The sequence below is a fragment of the Callorhinchus milii genome, unplaced genomic scaffold, assembly GCF_018977255.1.
Source record: "Callorhinchus milii isolate IMCB2004 unplaced genomic scaffold, IMCB_Cmil_1.0 Scaffold3, whole genome shotgun sequence".
Taxonomy (NCBI): domain Eukaryota; kingdom Metazoa; phylum Chordata; class Chondrichthyes; order Chimaeriformes; family Callorhinchidae; genus Callorhinchus; species Callorhinchus milii.
Window position 1 is genome coordinate 21,636,143 of NW_024704744.1, and position 21,870 is coordinate 21,658,012.

The window sequence follows — 21,870 nt, forward strand, 5'->3', positions numbered from 1 at the left end:
AGGACAACAGGTGAAATTCCCTTCTCTTTTAAAATAGTACTGTGGGATCTTTAAAGTCTACCTTAAGATGCAGAGAGAACCTTAGTTCAATACCCCATCCCAAGGATGGTACCTCAGCACGGCATTGGGATGGCAGCTCAAAGGCCCATGTCGGGTTTGAACTTTCTAACTCAGAAGGTTGAGGATATTTGCCATAACTCTACAAATTATTGCTTTTTAGATATCTGCTGAGCATTCCACATATGCATGACATTTCCATTTGTCTAAAATGGAATGCATTCTTCCCACCTTCAGGAAAGCACCTTGCTCACCTAATGACCTAGGCAGAGATTGGCAAGAATCAAAGTACTGTTGCAGGTTAACTAGCTTTACCACGCAACCTGCCATTACAATCATTACCTGGGAAGCTTCCTGCTGCTTGACCAGCTAGGAGTATCCTACAAGTTAGGGCTTTGGCTTCCAGGGTTAAAATGAGTTGATGGGAAGAGTCCCTACAGCCAAGTAAACAGTAAAGCACTTTGAGAAAGGCAGATATAATATCTGGCTAAAGCATACTACAGGTCAAATCTGAAGCTATTTAAATAACGGTGGGAAGCTGAAAAGCAATGATAATGATGCGTTTGAGATGTTATATGTAATCCTAAATAATCCTTGCATTTGATACAGTGCTTTTCGTGTCTTCTAGACATCTCAAAGCGCTTCACAGAATAGATTGTAAAATGAAATGACTGTATATTTGTGGGCAAAATGCGGCAGCCAAATGCGCACAGCAGTGTTCCATAAACAGTCGTGGATTGAAATGACCAATTTATTATTGTTTTTTTTTGAGGGATTATTATCAGGCGTGTGGATTAAGGAAACTTGCCCAAGGTGTCATCTTGCCAGGAATCGAACCCAGGTCTCTCACTTGCAAAGCGAGTGCTCTAACCACTGAGTTACAGGACTCCACCTATATGGATGGTATCCTGATGTGGTTACATGTCAAAATACATTGTGGGGGAAATATTAGATTAGAGACCCTACAAATTTATGTGTGTGCCTTCAATATTAATCTGTTTTGGATTTGAACTCAGAATTAAGGCTGATACTCAAGTCCAGTACTGGAAGTGGTGTATTGCCAGAGTGCTATCTTTTGGATGACACAGTAAGCCCTTCAGCCCATATAATCTCATCCTTCCAGAACACCCAAATTACTGTCTTCCCTTGACAGCATTGAGTTGTTGTTTTAAATAAGTCCAGTGTCGTGGCATCAACCACCCTTCTTGATAACCTGTTCCAAAAGGCAAGAATGCTACCACCAATAAGAACAACAACTTTGCTTTTGTACAGTAACCTTAATGTAGGGCAGAATCTCGGAGTGCTCAACAGTGGCGGAGCCCAATGCCTAGCCAGGGGGAAGGAGGAAGTGAACGTAAGCACGGTTGAAGAGGAAGCTTTTCAGCTGTGATCTAAAAGAGGGGAAGGAGGGGGTAAAATGGAGGGATTGAGGGAGAGAGTTACAAACCTTTGGGGTGTCACTCTGAAGCTTTTGAATGAATCATGGTTGAATACTAAGCAAATTGTCCCATTCGGCCCATTATGTCTGCACCGGCTCTGAAAAGAGCAATCCAACTCAATCCCACTGGCCCGCTTTCTCTCCATTGCCCTGCAATCTTGTACTCCTCAAATACCCATCTACTTCTCTCTTAAAAGTTGTTATTGAATTGGCTTCCACTACCCTTTCAGGTAATGCATTCTAGACCCGAACAACTCGCTGGGTGAAATTTTTTTTCTTAACCTTTACTCTGTTCCTTTTAACAACTAACATAAATTGGTGTCCTCGGATTACTGCCTCACATGCCAGTGGAAACAGTTTTTCCCGGTTCAACCTATCAAATCCCCTCATGATCTTGAAAACCTCTATTAAATCCCCTCTTAATCTTCTCTGCTCTAGGGAGAATAATCCTAGTGTGCTAACCTCTCCTCATAACTAAGGTCCTTCATTCCTGGTACCATCCTGGTAAACCTCCTTTGCACCTTCTCCAGTGCCCTAACATCTTTCCTAAAGTGCAGTGCCCAGAACTGAATGCAGTACTCCAACTGAGGCCTAACCAGTATTTTATAAATATTCAACATAACCTCCTGACTTTTGAATTCTATGCCCCTATTTATAAAACCTAGTATCCTGTATACATTTTTAACAGTTTTTTCTACCTGTCCTGCCATCTTCAGAGATTTGCTTATGTGGACCCCCAGGTCTCTCTATTCATTTGTCTCCTTTAAGATTACACCATCTAGCTTATACGGCCTCTCCTCATTCTTCCTAACAACATGCAACACTTTGCATTTCTCCACATTAAGTCTCATCTGCCACGTTTCTGCCCATTTTACCAATCTGACTAAGTCCTCTTGGAGTCTGGTGCTATCCTCCTCACCATTAACTACTGTTCCTCGTTTAGTATCGTCTGCAAATTTGGAAATTTTGCTCCCTATATCCAGGTCCAGATCATTAATATAGATCAGAAAGAGCAGTGGTCCCAATACCAATCCCTGAGGGACATTCCTACACACCTCCCTCCAGTCAGAAAAGCAACCGTTTACTACCACTCTCTACGCTCTGTCTCCTGGTCAGTTCTGAATCCATGTCGCCACAGTCCCTTTAACACCGTGGGCTTCTATTTTGTTGATATGTCTCTTATGTGGCACTTTGTCAAATGCCTTTTGAAAATCTAGATAAACTACATCTACTGCACTACCTTCATCCACTCTCTCAGTCACTTCATCAAAAAATTCTATTAGGTTTGCCAGACACGATCTGCCTTTAACAAATCCGTGTTGACTGTCCTTTATTAAACCATATTTTTCTAAGTGAGAATTTATATTGTCCCGGATTATAGTCTCCAGCACTTTCCCTGCTACTGATGGTAGGCTGATTTGCCTGTAGTTCTCAGGTTTATCCTTCTGCCCCTTTTTGACAGGGGAGTAACATTTGCAATCTTCCAGTCCTCTAGCATCTTTGATGACAATAAAATAGTTAAAGGGTAATTTGACTGTGGAATTTGCAATAATGAAAGAAAATTACAAGCTAAATTAGTTAGTGACCCTTCCGATGAAGGGATCGAAAATAATGGGGACATAATTAGAGCTGGTATGGTTAGAAATTAGATCAGAAAATAATTCTTCACACAGAGCATTTAAGAGTATGAATGAACCACCCCAGAAGGCCGTGAAGTCAGAATCCATTGGGACATTTGAAAGGGAAATAGACATTTAGGAAGGAAGAGGCATGGGAAAAGGCTGGGAAATGGGAAAAATATAAATCTGATTATATCTGATGTAATCCAATCAACTGTTAGAATAGGCTAGGCTTGATGGGCTGAATGGCCTCTGCACATGTCCTGCCCTGAACAGGCTCATTGCATTATAATGAAAACTCATCACACAATCTCGCACTCAAACTCATTCATTACTGAAAACCTCAAAACATTGGCACCGTCACGGACTTAAACATGTTACCATCTAAGGCCTGAACATACTCCTAGCCTTAAGATCATTGCCTTGAAATGTAATATCATGGAGATCTTCTGTACCAAAGTAGAAAAAAAGCAAAGAATTTTTTTNAGGTAAGCTGGAATCCCATGAACCAGCATGACAATTGTCATATTTCATGGGCCAAAATCGTTGTACCAAATGTAGTACATTTGAAGCGGGCTTTAGTTATCAACTCTTTCAATTGTATTTATCAACCAGGTTGTAATTATCACTAGTGAGAGTTTTCATCAATAAGGCTTCATCAAACAGAATGACGTTAGATAAATACAAAGTTTCACATGTTGCACCATCTCCACAAACATAATTAAATTAGTTTTGTACTTCTTTGCTATATTACAATATTCTACCATCATATGCCAATGGTTAAGCATTCCCTTATATCCATACCCCTGGGAAGGTAAATTAAAAAGGGAAAGAGGTAAAGGCACTGAGATTGAGTTCCGCAAAAAGGGGAGAGGAAACCAAAGACCATGAACAGCCTGGTTGCATCTGCCAGTTACACCTTAGGCTGTGGTAAGACCTGTCAATCAAAATCTGTTGGACAGCTCTTTCTCTAGGGTAGCTGGCTCTAAATCTGATACCAATAAGAACTGAAACTGCCTCATCTTGCTTTGGTCTGTGTAACAGTTTCATGTGAACTGTGCATGCCTCCTTCCATAGGATGATGGGGTTAAGTATTTAAACAGATTATATTTAACACACCTTTCAGTAATACTGAAAGTTTTTGGCATTTGCAAACTTAAGGTTTACTTGCATGTAATTACTCAGCCTTAACATTATTTAAGTATTTTGTAACCATTCATAGTCTTCACATTGCTCCCTGGTTTATGGTTTTGGGTCTGTGTGAATAAACACAAGGGTAATTTTCTCTTTAGCTTCCCTTCAGATTAGACAGCAACAGATAAACAATACATCAGTCAATATAACACAGTTAGTAAGACATATCATGCATTGTGTATTATAAATACAGTAAAAATTTGCACTAGTTCAATCAGTCAGAAGCATAACATTTAATATGATTTACACAAAGTATGAAATGCAGGCAGACTTCTATAAATCTGATTTTTTACGACAATCACATAACAGTAAATAAGTATCTTGTTTTTTGTGGATGTTTCAACGGATCACAATGCATTGTACTGCACATGCGGTATTTCAGCACTGTAGCTAGTACTTTCACATGTAGTGACTGGTCAAGACTTCCTTTCCCGCGTTTGTTTCAAATGGAATGCATGCATACTTCAATGCTGCCGGTATATGTGCTTAGGGGAACGGATCAAGAGTTAATTTCCCGCAATTCACTGAAGATGTTAAGTGTGCATGCAGTGATGGATCAAAATATTGCACATGCGTTTTTCAATGCAGCCAGAAAGGTGATGGGCTAAGACTGCATTTCCATGCAATGTTTGAAACAAGCGTAGGAAGTGGCAGCCATTAAGTGCCGTAGTGGTCTTACAAGGTAAAAGATAATTTACATAGGATTGAGGATCATTTGGGACCAAGAAACGGTTGCGATTTAGCCATTTATCCGATTTATAGAATACAACTAATGCAAAGAAATCTAAGTGTTTTTTGCTAGGAAACTGTGGAGTCCTGTAGCTTAGTGGTTAGAGCACTAATCTCGCAAGCGAGAGGACATGGGTTTGATTTCTGGGCAGGGCGAAACGTTGGGCAATTTTCCTTACTACACACACCTCTGTGGTCAATATATTTGTCAAAAAGTGGAAAATAACCTCTTTTAGACTACTTATATTATATTTCTCGCTTCTGTAGCTATGCTATAAAACATGTATACCACAGAGCAGATAATATGTGACTTTGTAGCTCAATGATTTTGCAGACACTTTTACGTTACACATAAAAGCTTAGTTGTGCCATAGTTTGCAGTGGTTTATATAAGGCACATAACTGCACAAGTTATTTGGATGGATTCAGCATGCCCTATATTTCACTGCATGAATTCTAGAATATGTCCTTGTTACACAGATTACAAAAGAAGAATGGGATTGAAAGCAACTGAAGGTCTCAGGTAAGCACTACTCCTTTGGAAAATTTCGGGAAAGGAATAAACATTCAAATTCATTTAGTCAAATGTCCAAATTCATTCAGAAGTCCAGCAATCCTTCTCTTCAGCACAAGACTGCATCATGTTGATTGCATATTTCCTTCTTCATCTCTTCCTTGATCATGTTTCCCATTCATGTATCCACTTTATAAAATGGTACATTAAAATTAATTTGCCTTGAGCCCATGTGGTGAATAATTCCAGATCTGTTAAATGTTGTTCATCCCCACAATATATATCAAATGTCTATGTAGCATGGCATCATCACAAATGTTGTCAAATTAGTAGCAGCTGGCTTCTCCAAGATACTTATGAAGTTAGTTGTGAACAATAGAGGGCCCAGTGAAGTCCTCCAGGTAATGCTACCAGTCATCCCCTCAGCAGGGCTGTTTTCTTCTCATCACTTCAATTCAGGTCAATCATTTGCACTTAATCCAAAAATCCATGTTGACTACTCAGAGTAGCCTGTAATGCTCGTTGTACATTTATTATTAACAAGTTGGACTTATATAGCAGCATTTACACAAAAGTACTAACAGATTTAGCAATAGGAGCATTGGATACCAATATGTAGGGGGGCTTCAAAGTGACCAAAGACATAGTTGTAAAGATAGATCTCTAGAAGGTTTTTAAAAGATGAGACATTAAACTAATTGTGCTACAATTTTCAGGCTTATGTCCTATTCCAAAAAAATATAAACCGGATCCTTACCGAGTTTCTTTCCATTTCTTTGGTGATTCTTGGGTGTATTCAGTCGAAGAGAGACATAAATAAATTGTCCCCAGAAATCACTGAGACAGTCTCTTCATTGGTTCCCATCACAGTCCATGGAAGATGAGGCCAGACAGGAGAGATGTTTTGTGTTTTCAATGATGGAACGTTCCTGTGTCCAGTCCTTGCCTCAAAAACAATCAACTTACCCTGGTGCAAGAATGTATTCAATACACAAGTAACCATTGAAAAATAATAGCTGCTTTATTTTGGTTCAAATGGCTTTGAAAAATGTAATCAGATCCAGAGGCCTGAATTTGGTCATGGTCTTTTTCATAATTCTCCATAACGTGAAATTTTGAGACAACGGTCTTAAGGCTAAGACCATGACAAATTTCAGACCTCGTGCTCTTTGAGAACTCCTGTGCTCCCACTTCAGATCACATTTAGGAATTGCAGACACTGCCTTTAAAACACTGTCACCTCATTGGGCTATTGCTGACAAGTGTATGTGTGAGTGAGAGACAGAGCAATAAAACTAAGGGGTGTTTCAAATAAACACATACGAAAAAGAGACAAGAGACACACATGTACATGCATCATACCAAGAGACACGTGTAGAACTGAGCAAGAATGGGCCTTAATTATTTTATGGAACATATTGGGTTTTGTGATTATGAGTTTGCAAAGTGTGAAGAGCAAAGGTTGTCCTGTAACCCTAAGAAAAGACAACATTGTTGTTGAGGCAAGTAAGGCTTAGAAATGAAGAATATTGAAAAGGTAACAGAAATGAACATTAAGCAGAGCATAGAATGGAAAAAAACAAAGGGAGAAAAGAAAGGAAATCTGAGAAAGAAAAGTTTATACCAGATGCCTGATTTTGCTTAAGAGAGTGACCCCATTGAGTTGGACAAATGAAGTTTAGTTTTTGAAATAAACTCTTAAAGTTGGACAGCTTCCTAGAAATATAGGAAATATGTCATTGACGTTCTCCATATAATTCAACCTGGAAAAAATCTTAAATAGACTCAATGTTTGCTGCGCTCACTACAAACAAATCATGCATTCAGTCCACCCATTAAGAACAGTTATGAATGCACTAACGAATCACACATACATTGAAACTGAGTCAAATATAAATTGTTGAGGACTGAGAAAATACCAACAAGAACTACAGAATAAAGACTGTTCTTGCATAACTATGTTCTTGTATTGAGAAGCTGGGAGATCGTTTGCTTTCCCTCAATAAAGATTAGTGAATCATGCCACAATCCCAATATGTAATGCTGATCGTATTTCTTACTCTCCAAATACAGAACATTTTGATAGATTGTTAATACTAAAACTGTTGAAGTTGAAAATCACGATCCGATAATCATCAAGCCGATACAACAAATATGGGATCACATATGTTTTGAACTTATTACACATTATAAACCACAGGATTCATTCAGAAGTCCAGTATTGCTACTTACGTAAAATAGCCGAATATTGCAAAAGAAAACTCTAATGAAGAATGAAGCATACCTGTGATGGCTTAGATTCCTGCTTTGATTCACATTTGTCTAACTCAAAGGACATGTCTAATCCATGACTCCTCCCATATTTCTCAACATTGTCTTCATGGTGCACAAAAGAATCTCCATCAAATGCCACCCTGAGTTGTTGCTCTGAAAGATTGGAATCTTTGTCTAGGTGATTCGTACAAGCTGCTGCAACTCCTGAAACCGCAGAAACAAGTTGTAGGTTTAAATAAATTAGTTGCCCTTCCTGCACATCAGTTATCACACAATCGGTTTGGGTGAAGAAGACACTTTGAACTTATCATTTCAGAATACCCACCCTACCATATTCCCATTGCAATATCAAGTTGATTTTCAAATAAATCCAGCTCAACCGCACTTCCGGATAATCTGACTCAATTGTTAAAGGGTCAGACATCAGTGTCTGGATGAGCACTAGCTTTCTGCAGCTGAATGTTGACAAGACAGAAGCCATATCCTTTGGCTCCCATCAACGACTTCTCACCTGTAGTTCTAATCTCTTTAACCTCCCTGACCTACCCCCCGCCCCCACCACCACCCTTACTGAACCTGTGCATAACCTTGGCATCAGATTCGATTCACAGCTGTTCTTCCTACCCCACTTCCAGTCCCTAATGAGCGCCGCATTCCTCTATCTCTGCCACATTGCTCACCTCTAACTTTACCTCACCCCCAATGCACCCAAAATCCTTATTCATGCTTTGTTGCCTCCCTCTTTGATTATTACAATACCCTCCTCAACACTCTCCCCAGATCCACCATTCATAAAATCCAATTCATTCAAAACTCCGACATATTTCAGCTTCTACTACCCCAAACTATGGAACTCTACCTCAATCCCTCCACCTTGCCTCCTCCTTGCCTATCTTCAGATCACACCTGAAAACCTTCCTCTTCGACTGTGCCTATGTAGGTTGTCGTTATTGACAGCATCACAGATTCAAGAATCAGAGGACTGAACTTCCATCTAGTCTTATCTCATATCATAAAATTACACCAATATCTTGAAAAATCACAGATTTCACTTTGCAAGTTACAAATCCAGTCAACATATAAGGAAGCAAATCTCCATTCACTGCTGCTTATTAGCAGTATTTTATGTGGATAAGTTTAAGGGTTCGCAAACAATTCACAATAGGGATAATAGGGATGGGCGCAGCACAGACGTGCTCAAAATTTTCATTAAATTTGTATTAAATTTACAATTTAAATTTAAATTTCCCGACGTGAAAAGCGCTATATCAAATGCAAGGATTATTATTATTATTATTATTATTATTATTATTATTATTATTATTATTATTATTATTATTATTATCACTCAAAGAGAGGCATTGTACTTTGTGTGCGACATACAACAATATCGATAATAACCCTAGGCTTTTGTGTAGTGTCTTTCAGATTGGGAAGATCTCTGAAAGCACTTCACATGATATACTATGTATATATACATTTATTTTACACATATACATATGATATATCCGCTCTACTGGCACCAGCCTCCAGCTCATTCCTCGCACCCACTGCCCCACCATCGGAGGTCGCACTTTCAGCCAGTACGCCCAAAACTCTGGAACACTCTCCCTCAATCCCTATGCCTTGCCCCCCCGCTCTCGTTTTTTAAATCCCACCTGAAAACCTTCCCATTCAACTGTACTTACGGATGACCATCGACTCAACAATGTAGAGGAGGTTTCACAATAAACTATTATTCGAAGAACAACACCAAGGTAAAACATTAATAATAGTGGGCAGCAAGATTATAGACAAGAAGCTATCTATGCGCCAAAAGGGAAAGTTTTAAATGCTTATAGTGATAAAACAACTGTTAGCTATAATATAGAAACCAATATGTAAAAATCAGGAAGAATATGTAAATTACATTGCAAAGATGGGAAAGCTATTGAATTAGAGGAAGAAACTTCCATTAACTAAATCACTGCGTTTCACTCAGCAATGCTTCTATTTTTAAAAGTTAAAATTGGTATTCAATTGACCAGAGAATAACTGATATTAGGCACCAGACCTGGAGAAGTTTTGTACGATATGTTTTTTACAGCAACAAAACATTCTACAACAAAAACAACAACAATTTGCATTTATATAGCGCTGAACAGTGGCCGAGCTGGGGGGAAGTGACCACAAGCACAGTCAAACTGAAAGGTTTTCAGGTGTGATCTGAAAATGGGGAAGGAGGGGGCAAGGAAGAAGGCTTGAGGGAGAGTGTTCCTACTAATTTATGTATGAACCTGTCTGTCTCTGGTTATAAGGGCAAAAAAGTATAAAGTACTAAGACTAAGTGTATTGTAAAATGTTGACAGCCACTGATTTATCGAAAGTAGACAACAGTGCACATGGGTTATACTCAGCAGTTGTCATTAAAAACTATCAGTTTAACATAAAGCCTCTGCATAGCTGATCTTTTGAAAGAATTATTGATATTTGGTGTAGATCTTCTACACTTCTACACCATAGTGTTGCCTAATGTTGAAATGTATCATTTTGTGATATACATGCTGCAAATGTTATTTCTGTGATCTATTAGTTTCTTTGCCCTTACCTTCGCCTAATGCTTTTGCAACTTTTAAAGGATCTGATGACAGGTACAGGTTGGTGTGATATGCTTTTAAATAATTGACAGGATTTGTTCCTCCTGTCATACAGAATCTTTCAATTGTCAAACCTAAAACAAAAATGGAAATAACAATTTAAAATGTGTTTTCATTTGATGTTTGTCTAACCAACTGGTGTTAAGTGAGATATTGTATAAGAAGTATTTGACAACAAACTTTGCAATACACATGTCTAATTACTTTTTTTATTTGGATTCAATAAGCTAAATTCAGTGATTTATGTGTTGAAGAAATAATACTTTTAGTATTAGTAATAGTACCAAAATGAGTCAGTGAGGTATAATCCCTCACAGATACAAAGCTTTACAAGATGCAAGTCCTCCACACTTAGACGGAGATAGCACAGACAGCTCGTGAGATATTGTTGAACGCTTTATTGGAAACTTGAAAAGGAAATGGTCAGACCACTTGCTAAAAAATTTTAAACTCAGAAAATTAACCTGAATAAGAAATAAAATACACCCTCAGGTTAACTGCGCAGCTGACTCGTGAGATAAGACAGAGCTTCAACAAGAAATTGAGGATTAGATGCAGATAACATACAGAGAGATAAAATAATTGAAAGTGGAGGGATAATCATACCAATATTGCTTCCATCAATATTGTACAACTCGTGGAAACTGAATAGTAGCTTGCAGCTCTGCTATAGTTATGTACTTTGATAATATATTTGCAATGAATGTTAATGTTGGTAAAAAATGCAAGTTTTGGGTGAACATACCGTAATGATTGATGCTGTTTATCAACCTCACTCCTACTTGGGCATGGTTATTGGTCATTAGAACAACATCAAACAACTCTTCACTGCCAGGATAAAGTTCATGTAGTCGAGAATTAACGGCTTCCATTGCCTAGAAGGAAAGCATATGTTGTATTTCTATCAGACAATTACAATTATTTCAGGCTTTTGTATACAAAGTCCACCCCCACCAAAAAAAATTACATAATGCAAAGGGAAATAATAAATAAAAATAATTCTTGCATCTGATATAGCACCTTATCACATCTTCCAGATGGCTTAAAGCTCTTCACAGGATATACTGTATAGTGAATTGACTGTATGTTTTGTGGGCGAAAAGCAGCAGCAAATTGCGCACACCAGAGACCCACAAACAGTCATGGATTGAGTGACCAAATTCTTTTGGTTTTGTTTGTTTGAAGGTATTATTACCCCCAGAAAACCGATCCACCAATCGACTAACAACCCGGTTCCTAATTACTGCTAGGTAAACAGAGGCATGTGAAGTAAGAAAACTTGCCCAACGTTTTGCCCTGCCGGGAATTGAACCCAGGTCTCTTGCTTGCGAGGCGAGTGCAGACTGAGCTACAGAAACTATACAAAAATTATAAGATGACAGAGCATTCAGTGAGGTTGAGTGGTGGTCCTTACCTTGAGTAAAGGGAACCCGTGTCCCTTCTTGAGTGGCTCGTTTTCGTGATCCTGCTGGTATTTCACGTAACACTCCAGGCCTTCTGCCTCGAAGATCGCCCTTTCATCGCTCATGTTGAAGAGGGTTCGTGAAGACACGGCCACGGTGATGGCATGCTGAGCTTTGGGCTAAAAACAATCATTTAGTCTCTTCTGTCTCAAATTGACAGGCGTGCACACAAACTTACCTTTCCTGTAAATTTCCGGATCACCTTTTAGATACACATACAAATACACAGGCATTCGGGGACATTGACAACACAGATGTACTCACAACTCTGTTTTTCTTCTTGGCTGAAGATGGTCTGTCTGGAAGTATCGTGTGGCACATATCCTGGTCATCCATAGTGTAGAGCCCGCTATCACTCATCCCACCTGCTTTCCACTCCTTCCCAGAGACTTGCCGTTGAAAGGCTGGTGACTTAGTGCAATGCAGCTGCAAAGAACAGGACTGTGTTGGGAGGGGGTTTGGGGAGATGTTAATGTGAGGGGTTTGGGGTTATTTTGCTGCCCCCCCCCTTTCCTGCTGCCCTGCTCCTCCAGGGTGTTACCCGGGGGAAGTGTCACAAAGACCTGCAGGTTGGTCACAGATAGAGGCTGGGAAACCATCCTGAGCTGTGCTCACTGGGAACAGGCCTGGGGTGTGATAAGACAACATTATCAGACTGCAAACACCAGAGGGAATAAAGATCCTCTTTCCTCTAGCCTGCTATCAGGGTGATATCAGGCTATTAGACACTGCTATTATTACATGAATATTCTAAAACTTCAGTTTGCTGTTTTAGACCTACTTATAACATGATATAATAATAATAATCCTTGCATTTGATATAGTGCTTTATCATGTTGTTGAGACGTCTCAAAGTGCTTCAAAGGATGTATTGTAAAGTGGATTAACTGTATTTTGTGGGCGAAATACAATGGAGTCGCTCCTGTTATCCTAGGAAACTTGTGGTTTGTGGAAGCCTGCTGTGCGGAAATTGGCGATCGTGTTCACCCACAAAACACACAGTCACAACAAGACACAGCTTATCCTGTGAAGGGCTTTGAGATGTTTTGATACATAATAAGGTGCTATATCAAATCCAAGGACTAATATAAATAATGTAATTGAATATATACTCATTTCCATAAAGCAATACTTATTGGTGAAGTGGAATGATAGCTGACTCATGATACTCACATTAATAAATTATTTGGGAATGTTATATATGGGGATATATTTGTGATAATTTATAACAGTTTTAATGTGATAATTATCAAATGTTTTACAAGATTTATGGACTATCTTAGGTTAGAGTGCATTATAGATTATATACAGTACTATAATTCAGGTTGAATAATGTTTCGTCCACAGAATCACAATCTATTCACTTCACAATATCTTCTGTAAAGTGCTTTGAGACGTCTCAAAGATGTGATAAGGTGCTATATCAAATGTAAGCCTTATTATTATTACTTACAGATGCATGTGGTAAGGGTTGAGTACAATTTGGATAGTGATTTTGGATCACCTCTTGTCAGAGTACTGAGCCAAGTACTCCACAGGTGGATCTGAATGATCCATTGGGCGAATGGCGGTCACATGATTTTGATAATTATTCTAGTAGAAATGCAGAGATCTGCGTTAATGTGCAATGATATAAAAAAAATTTACACAGCCAAACATATTAAAAATCTCATGAAACTTCGAAAAGAGAACGGATTTTCATGCAGTCAATTCACTTTACAGTATATTCTGTGAAGCGTCTCAAAGACATGACATGAGCTATATCGAGTGCAAGGATTAGTATTATTACCATGTGTACTTTCCAATGATCCTCCAGATTAATTGATCATTCATCTTATGCTTGTGAGACCACACTACGCGAAACAGCTGCTGCGGCTGCATTGTCCACAAACATACAGTACCTACACTTTCCAATAATCACTTGTGAAACTGTGAGATGTTCAAATATGTTAAGGTGCTATAAAAAAAACAAGAACTAAAAATTTCCGTTGATAAAATCATTTTAAATGCATCTTTCCAGTCAAAGGGAAGTAGTGAAGATTATTGTCGATTTGAATTGAATGGAACTGAACAGTGTTGAAAGAAAGCCAATCACGACCAAAGCAGAGTTGAGGAATGAATGCTGGAAAGTGAGACTGTGTTATTCACTTTAGAAGAGAGAATGAGTATTAGATTTGGACATATGTGTTGAGGCATTGAAAACCTTGGGTAGGAGATGATGAGATTTGAAGGAGAGATTTCCAGACTGAGTAGTACTTTTGGACATCACTGTGGGCTAGATTCATAGAATAGAATCATAAAATGTTCATAGCACAGAAGTGGCACATTGTGTCGGTGCTATTTTAGACTCAGTTCCATTTGACAACTAAAACCATTCCAAATGACTCACTTCACTCTTCAGTCAAAGAGTCAAAGTAATAAAATTCAAGTTTCAGTAGACAATGTCTGATCTAGATCTCTAGTCCCTTCTTCCTACGGTTGTTACCTGCCACTTTGATCCAAGCTCCCCACCTGTGTCTTCCAGTTTTATCCAATTTTACTCTTTTCTTCTATTGCTCAAAGCCTTGGAGAGGGTGCAAAAGAAATTTACCCAAATAATACCAGGGATGAAGGACTTCAATTGGCAAAACAACCAGAGGGGAGAAAAGGATAATTTTGTTTTACTCAGAGAGTTGTTACTATCTGAATGCACTGTCCAAAAGGGCGGTGAAAGCAGATTTGATAGTAGCTTTCAAAAGGGAATTGGATGGGTATTTGAAAAAGAAAAAATTGCAGGGCTATTGGGTAAGAGCACGGGAGTCGGACTAGTTGGGTAGCTCCTTCAAAGAGCTGGCACCGGCATGATGGGTCGGATGGTTCTATAATATAGTGGCTTTTTGTTGCGAGGACGTCTCAAAGTGCTTCACAGGATTTACTGTAAAGTGTAGTGACTGTGTATTCTGTTAGGAGCCAAGGTCCCCCAAAGGGCCATGAAATGAATGATCAATTTATCTGGGGAATTGTTAGTCAGGACACCAGGAAAAATTCCCTTTTCTCTTTGAATGGTGCAATAGATGTCTCAAAGATCGTGATAAGTCACTATATCAAATACAAAAAATATTATTATTATTATTATAAGGTCTTTAATGTCCAATTGAGCAGGCATATGGGACAGACTTTGGTTTAGTATTTCATATGAGTGGTGGCATCTTAGACAATTCAGTAGAATTGTCCCTTAGCACTACTTTGGGGTGCCAGCCTGCCTTAGACTGTGACTTTAAAATCCCTACATGGGGCTTGAACCCACAATCTTTTGACACAGAGGTGAGAGTGCTACCATGTTTATTTATTTTATATTCATTTTATGTATTTTATTATATTATTCATTTTATGTAATATATTTTATAAATAAATTATTTAAATACATATTTATTCTATTCTTTTATTTCATTGTTTCTCTCTGTTTTTTAATTTTTTTTTATAATTTTAAAGGTCAATCTATTGTAGCTTTGCCATTATTCTCCCCCTAACCTAAATTTATCAAAAAATTCAAATCAATCGGTTACTTACCTCACTATTGTTCTTGAGATGATGCTGGCGCTGATTAGCTTCCATGTTTACCCACAAAAGAGTCCCTAAATGTGTTGACAAGATAAGTTGCTTTTAATTCAATACAAGTATTATTTGTGATTAATTTATTCAAGATCATTATCCCTTTTCCGAACGAGTTGTTAAACTGAAGTCTTGTCTGCCTTGTGACTCAGACAGACATAAAGATTCTGTGCCACTATTTCTATTAAGATTAGAGATTCTCCGATTGTCCAGGCTCACATTCCTCCTTCATCCAAATTCATCCACGAAACCTCAGAGTAATTGGTTACTCATCTTATGGTTGCTTGTGAGACACTGCGGGTGGAAATAAGATGCCACGTTTCCTTAGACAGCAGCATTCACTTAGTTTCAAGCTATTCTTATTTTGTGAAGCACTTCAAGATGTTTCTCTGTGTAAAGATGTAAAATTGGTTTTGAAGTATCTGCTTATCTCCTTATCCTATCCGTTTGCTTTGGGACTGGACGTCCAATGACCTTTCCTGCTCCTGCAACTTTCTGTGTAATTGTTTGTTTTGCAATATCTACTCTACTGGCAACTTCCTTGTGATGTCATAAAGAAACCCAGCGATCTCTACTCTTTATTTTCAGTGACTCTCCTTCCCCGGAGGAAAGGTAAGTGAGTCTTCTTGGAGCTGAATGAAACTCTCCAAGACGCTGCCCTGCGTGAAGGGCTCTATATAAACGCATTGTTGTTGTTGAATTGGCTCAGTTGAAGGAAGAAAAGGGTCAGTTGCTTCCTAAAGATGAGAAAAGCAAAGGAAAATGATAGGCAGAGAAAGGTGAACTTTCGTAACCGTTTACAATTTATTAAATTCAGGATATGAATTTTAGTTTGCAGTGGTGTCTAACACCCAGGTTTTGGAACAGCAAATCACAAGTAGCAGCTCATGCCAATAACCGGACGTGAGTCACATGAACCTGTGATCTATTTCTGATTGTATTGATGCATAGTTCTCATGTATTAGCGTGATATATATCTGGTTCCCAGCAGGAATCATTATTTGGGACATGCTGCACAATTATTTTATTTCACTTCTCACCCCCCACCCATCCCCCTCCCCCCTGGCAGAAAAAGATTCTTATGAGGGTGAAAGATGAACAAAAAAGGCAATATACTTCATGTACACTGCATGATATTGACCAGATGTTGACCTTGCAAGCAATGATCAGATAATACAAACAGGGAGAGAAATTCCCTTCGACTCGATTTACTCTTATTTCTTAGCGTGCCAAAGTGTACAGAGCTTGGCAAATTGTAGAACACCACCTTAATTTTTAAATTGTTTTTCTGTAGGTTTTAAAAGAATAGAAAACCAGCTTCAAAAATTAAAACTACAATTGAGCTCCATTATAACATGGGGGCTTGGATCCATAAAATCCCGACGTGCGGTAGCCAGTTTCACTGTGAATGCATGTAGCCAGCACGCTCCCTGCAAGTCTGCTGGTTCTTGCTAAGTAACTTCCTGATCATCAGAATTGCCTCAGACATTACTTTTGTTTTGCACAATCTGATAATCAGGAAGTAGGTCTTTTTTTTAATACTTTTTTTGGTCAACTGGGTGTCTGACACAAGTGGAAACCCATCACGCTTAAAGGTATCCAAACCAAGCTGAGAATTCCATGCATCTCACCAACACACAGAAATCCCAGAGATAGATTGTTGGAATGGAGTGAACACTCTCTCCTGGAGGGCCGCATCCCACTTACCTAATTCCGGAAGACATTAGCTGCAGGTTGGCAAGAGTCAAGGCTTGGGGACCCCTAGGGTATACTTTGGGGTACTGCTGGAGTCTAACCAGCAAAAAAATAAGTAGCTTGCCATTGATATCGCTGTCTGGCAAGCTTTACTGCTGTTTGTTTACCTAGGATCACCCTACCCATTAGGACTTTGGCTTGCAGGGTTAACAAGAGTGATTGGGAGACTCCCTGCCCCCAGTGACTGGTTTCTCCTTCCAGATCCTGCCGATGAGTCAGGCTGGCTGCTTTGTCATCATCAGTGCCCAGGAATACTGTGGACCCGACTGGCTCAGGAATCGGACAATCGAGAATGCCACAGAGGGCTGTGCCTCGATTCCAAAATTCCAATGTCAAGCGTGTCACCTTGGAGCCAGGTCAGCTCCAAGGAGATGCCACTTACCTCCCCCGCCCAACACCCCCAGGAGGACAGTCACCATTTGGGTATAGTACAAAAGTCAATTAGCTGGGCTGGGAGGTTGTATACAAAGCTCTGGTATAATATAGGTTTACTGTACTCCTGTGAGTTGTGCTGCCACTCTGGGCCTCATTGTGCACGTATTATGTGTCCAGTGATTTTAATTTCCAGTCAATTCTGTTGTTTCCATGTAATATGTATCTGAGATCCAAATAGAACGTGTTGAATGGCCTCCATCTGTATCCTCGATTTCTGTGAGTTCCCATCCTCTCCTGTTTGTTTGGCTCTGAGCTGGGTGACAACACACACATTAATTGCTATCCATTAATTTTTCCCTATGTTTAACACTTTTTTTNAATGTGATGTAAACAATACAGTAGTAAATATTATCTGTAAAATCAAAACTATATTTAATATTTCTCCAAAGGTCATAAAGTCATTGAGTATAAGTGATTTCCTTTTGATGTAACAATAACACTACAACAATAGATTGCATTTATATTGCACCTTTCACATCGGGAGGATGTCCCAAGGTGTTGGTGCTACAACAGCAGCAACCCTGCACCCTACACGCAGGATAGTGCCTCGGAGTGCTTACACGACTAATATAAAATTAAAACAATTGGATAGCATCAGAAGAATAAGCTTGGGAGCAAAGCAACAAAAAAACTGATGAATCACAATGTTCCATAAGCCAGCTTTATTGAAATAGAAAAACAAACATGAATTTATGAAATAATCTGAGAGATCAGCTCCGGTAAACAGAATATATAAAATAAATGTAAAGTACAAAGTAGCTGCTAGCCAATAGCAGTATTTATATCAGTAAACCACAACAGGCCACAACAAATTATCTATCTTCTCAAAACTCATTATCATGGCATTAAAACCAAGCGTTCCATCAAACCATGAATTTATGAAATAATTTGAGAGAGGATTATTCCGGTAAACAGAATATACAAAATAAATGTAAAGTATAAAGTAGCTGCTAACCAATAGCAGTATTTGTATCAGTAAACCACAACAGTCCACAACAAATTATGTATCTGCTCAAAACTGATTATTATGGTATTAAAAACATTGTTTTGAACAAAAAATGTTCCATCAAAACATGCTTCCAACAGGATTTCATTAAATAAAAGTTGCAAAGAAAGTGCTACAATACAGTACAGTCGACTTGAATCATCTACATATACACCAATTCTCTAAAGAGGCAAATATATTAAACAAAGGTGCACAAAAACTCAACTTATATCACACTTGATTTAAAATACAGTGAATTCTACCCTGTTATGAATAATAGTCACTTGAAGGAGAAGGAGACATGTTTTTCAATTATTACTTAACTTCCTTCTATCTAGAATTTTACTGAGGGTGGAGTTATTTTAGTCTCTACAAATTATCAGCTAGGTGAGGAATATTAGAAAATAGAATATTTTCTCAATTCAGGAACCCCAAATTTATCTTCTGCTGATCAGCAAATTTACCAAATCGTTCCTTGGTAAATCTCATTGTAACCCCTTTCCCTAGACCCCAATACATTCAAATAATATGTCTTGATTGGTGTATTTATGGACAACCAGAGAATATCCCTCTCCTTGAGTCAGAATGAAAATAAGGTCTACTTTTAGATGAGCCAGCTTCCAAGTGAACCTGCTTCTACTCTAACTGCAACATACTCTAGCCCCGATGCTCAACAGAACCCTCTTACTACAAGAGTCAGACGGACAATTTTGCCAATTTTGTACCCATCACCACTAGTTATTCGGATAAGCCTGTTCAAAACTGCTTTATGTAGCCCATCTCGCATTGGGGAAGAAAGAGAGAGAGAGATTTTCACTTCCTCAATCTGGGTTGGAGTAAACCAAAGTGCAAGAAGTTGAAAGAACAACATGCTAAGATATTGCAATATCCTGAGAGTCCCTACCAGATTGTTCTTAAAAAAATTACTAATTTATTTGAAAGGGTTAAATAACTACATTCACCAAAACAGGCTTTAGAAATATGTCACCAGGGAGTCTCCTCAGAATATAACTGACTTTAATAAGCAACAGTTTAAAAAGGTGATCATTGAAGTGAACGACAGTAAAGTATTAAAATAAACACTTTTTCAAGAAATTTGCTTTAGTTATTGAATAGTCGCAAGAATTAAAAATTATTAAAAAATCAAAAACACAGCACTTAAGCACAAACATTCCTCAAGACTGTTCACTCTCCAATGATGACAATAATAAAATCAGTCAGAAAGTCTTTCAGTTTAAAACTTTCTACAAAGGCCTTGTGGGATACAGGCACCTCCGGGTTGGGCACTAAACCACGCTGTTCGAACGATTGGTGGTTAGAATGTGTGCAAAATTAGCTGATCTCAGATGGGGCAGCAGCTGGGGCTCAACAACCCCAGGCTAGCATTCCCACCCCAGAGACTCCTCCCGCTATGCGTGTGTGAACATTAGTGAGGACAGGACTGAGTGTGATGCTAATAACTACTAAATAAATGCTGACACACTATGCCCATATCAGCATTGCGATGAATGGCCATTTCCTGAAGGTACTATAAGTTCCTGCTGTGCACCTCAGCAAGAGATCCAGGAGACAAAGGGAAAATTAGCGATATATTTTTCAAAAATTGTACAAGTAAAAAGAAACTGCAATACTTTATGGATGTATCCCACTTTGATTCTTTAGTTTTATACTGACACAGACTTTATCATAGATGAGAAAAAAAACACGTTCTAAAGAACCTATAGTATAATCCTCGCCTGAAACCATCCATTGTGGTATTCGATCTCGGAGAAAATAGCATGTATGCACATCTCATTATAAACAAATTCGACACATTATTAAAATTTAATTCTAAAATGTTGCTTGCTTCTTTGTAAAACTAGGTTAACTCTTTTCGAGAACCAACTTGTTAAGATTGTAACATAGACAGAAAAGAGAGCAAGGAAGTACAACACAGACAAATAGTTATGTAAATCTGGAATCAGTACTTGCTCTTTTTGTGAGCTTAAGATTGCACTCAACAACAACTTGCAATTATATAGTGCCCTTAATGCAGCGTAGCACCTCAGAGCGCTTGCCCAGTTGAGGAACACTGATTCTTTACATTATAATGTGTCTTCACAGATGAATTTATCTGTGATATCTATAAAATGATCTACTATACAATGAAATTCTGTTAATTGAATACTCAATCTTCAGCGAAAACTATTCGATAATCTGAACTATTCACATAGCCGGACTAAACATCCTCTACCAGTCAGATACACACTCACTCGCACGTGGACAACTGATCAATTGCCAGCGGCCTCACTGGTGAGCAAGGAGAGTCTAGGGGAGGGGAGGAAAAGAGGTGGGGGCCACCGATGATGTTCACGCTGCAATGTAGAAGGTAGTGACTTGGGGCTTAATTTATATATGAATGGTCACAAGAAAAATTATTCAATGAACCAAATTATTCATATATCCAGTATTCAATTAACCAATCTATATTCTTAAGATTAGGTGTGCAAATTTGGGATTTCTAAATTCTATTCAATAAATCGAGCTATTCAATTATCCGATATTCAATTAACTAAATTTCACTGTGTACAGTCTTTTATCGATTCAAACATAACATGAACCTTTAGATTTATATATATATATGTATATACTCAATTTACCTTCAACACTATGGGCTCCAACCAATGGCCTGAACTTTAGAAATATGAACATATTTTGCTGGTGTAAACATTTAAATATTGCACTGAGTAACATGCGCTGTATAACACACCAATATGAATTATATTCTGTTATATTGGACAGGTAAAAAGAAAATCTCTGATTATAATATTTTTTCTTAAAAAATTCTTGAATATATATGCAGAAATATATCTTACGCTGTAATATTTGTGGAACGTTAAAAAGAATTAGATCTGGGAGTTCTGTGAATCTATCTTCAAACCCCAAATTGTTCAACTCTGGTTCCACAAACCCTGAACATACAATCACTGTTTGTCAAGTGATGCTCTGCTAAAAGAGTTCTGCAATTTAGGCACATCTTGCAATCCAATTTCAAAATGAAACGAGAACGAGATGAGAAAAAAAATCAGTTAGAAGTTTTGTAAAAATCTGACAAAGCATTTCTAATGTTAGTAAATTAACAGAGAACGGTGAGGAACAGCATTACAGAGGATCTAATCAAGTTTTTCAAAGCTATGATTG

The 21,870-nt window shown here is 38.3% G+C and overlaps 1 protein-coding gene across 1 annotated transcript in view; it reads right to left on the reverse strand.

Annotated features, from left to right (window-relative positions):
* LOC103183152 (cytosolic 5'-nucleotidase 1A-like) overlaps positions 1-12,260 on the reverse strand; it is a 28,685-nt gene extending 16,425 nt beyond the window's left edge. Inside the window, exons 1-5 of the mRNA XM_007900470.1 lie at positions 12,189-12,260; positions 11,876-12,043; positions 11,207-11,336; positions 10,413-10,535; positions 7,836-8,029 (exon numbers count right to left, since the gene is read on the reverse strand). Coding sequence (XP_007898661.1) covers positions 7,836-8,029; positions 10,413-10,535; positions 11,207-11,336; positions 11,876-12,043; positions 12,189-12,260 — 687 coding nt within the window. The remainder of the gene's footprint in view (positions 1-7,835; positions 8,030-10,412; positions 10,536-11,206; positions 11,337-11,875; positions 12,044-12,188) is intronic.
* Positions 12,261-21,870: the final 9,610 nt, after the last annotated feature.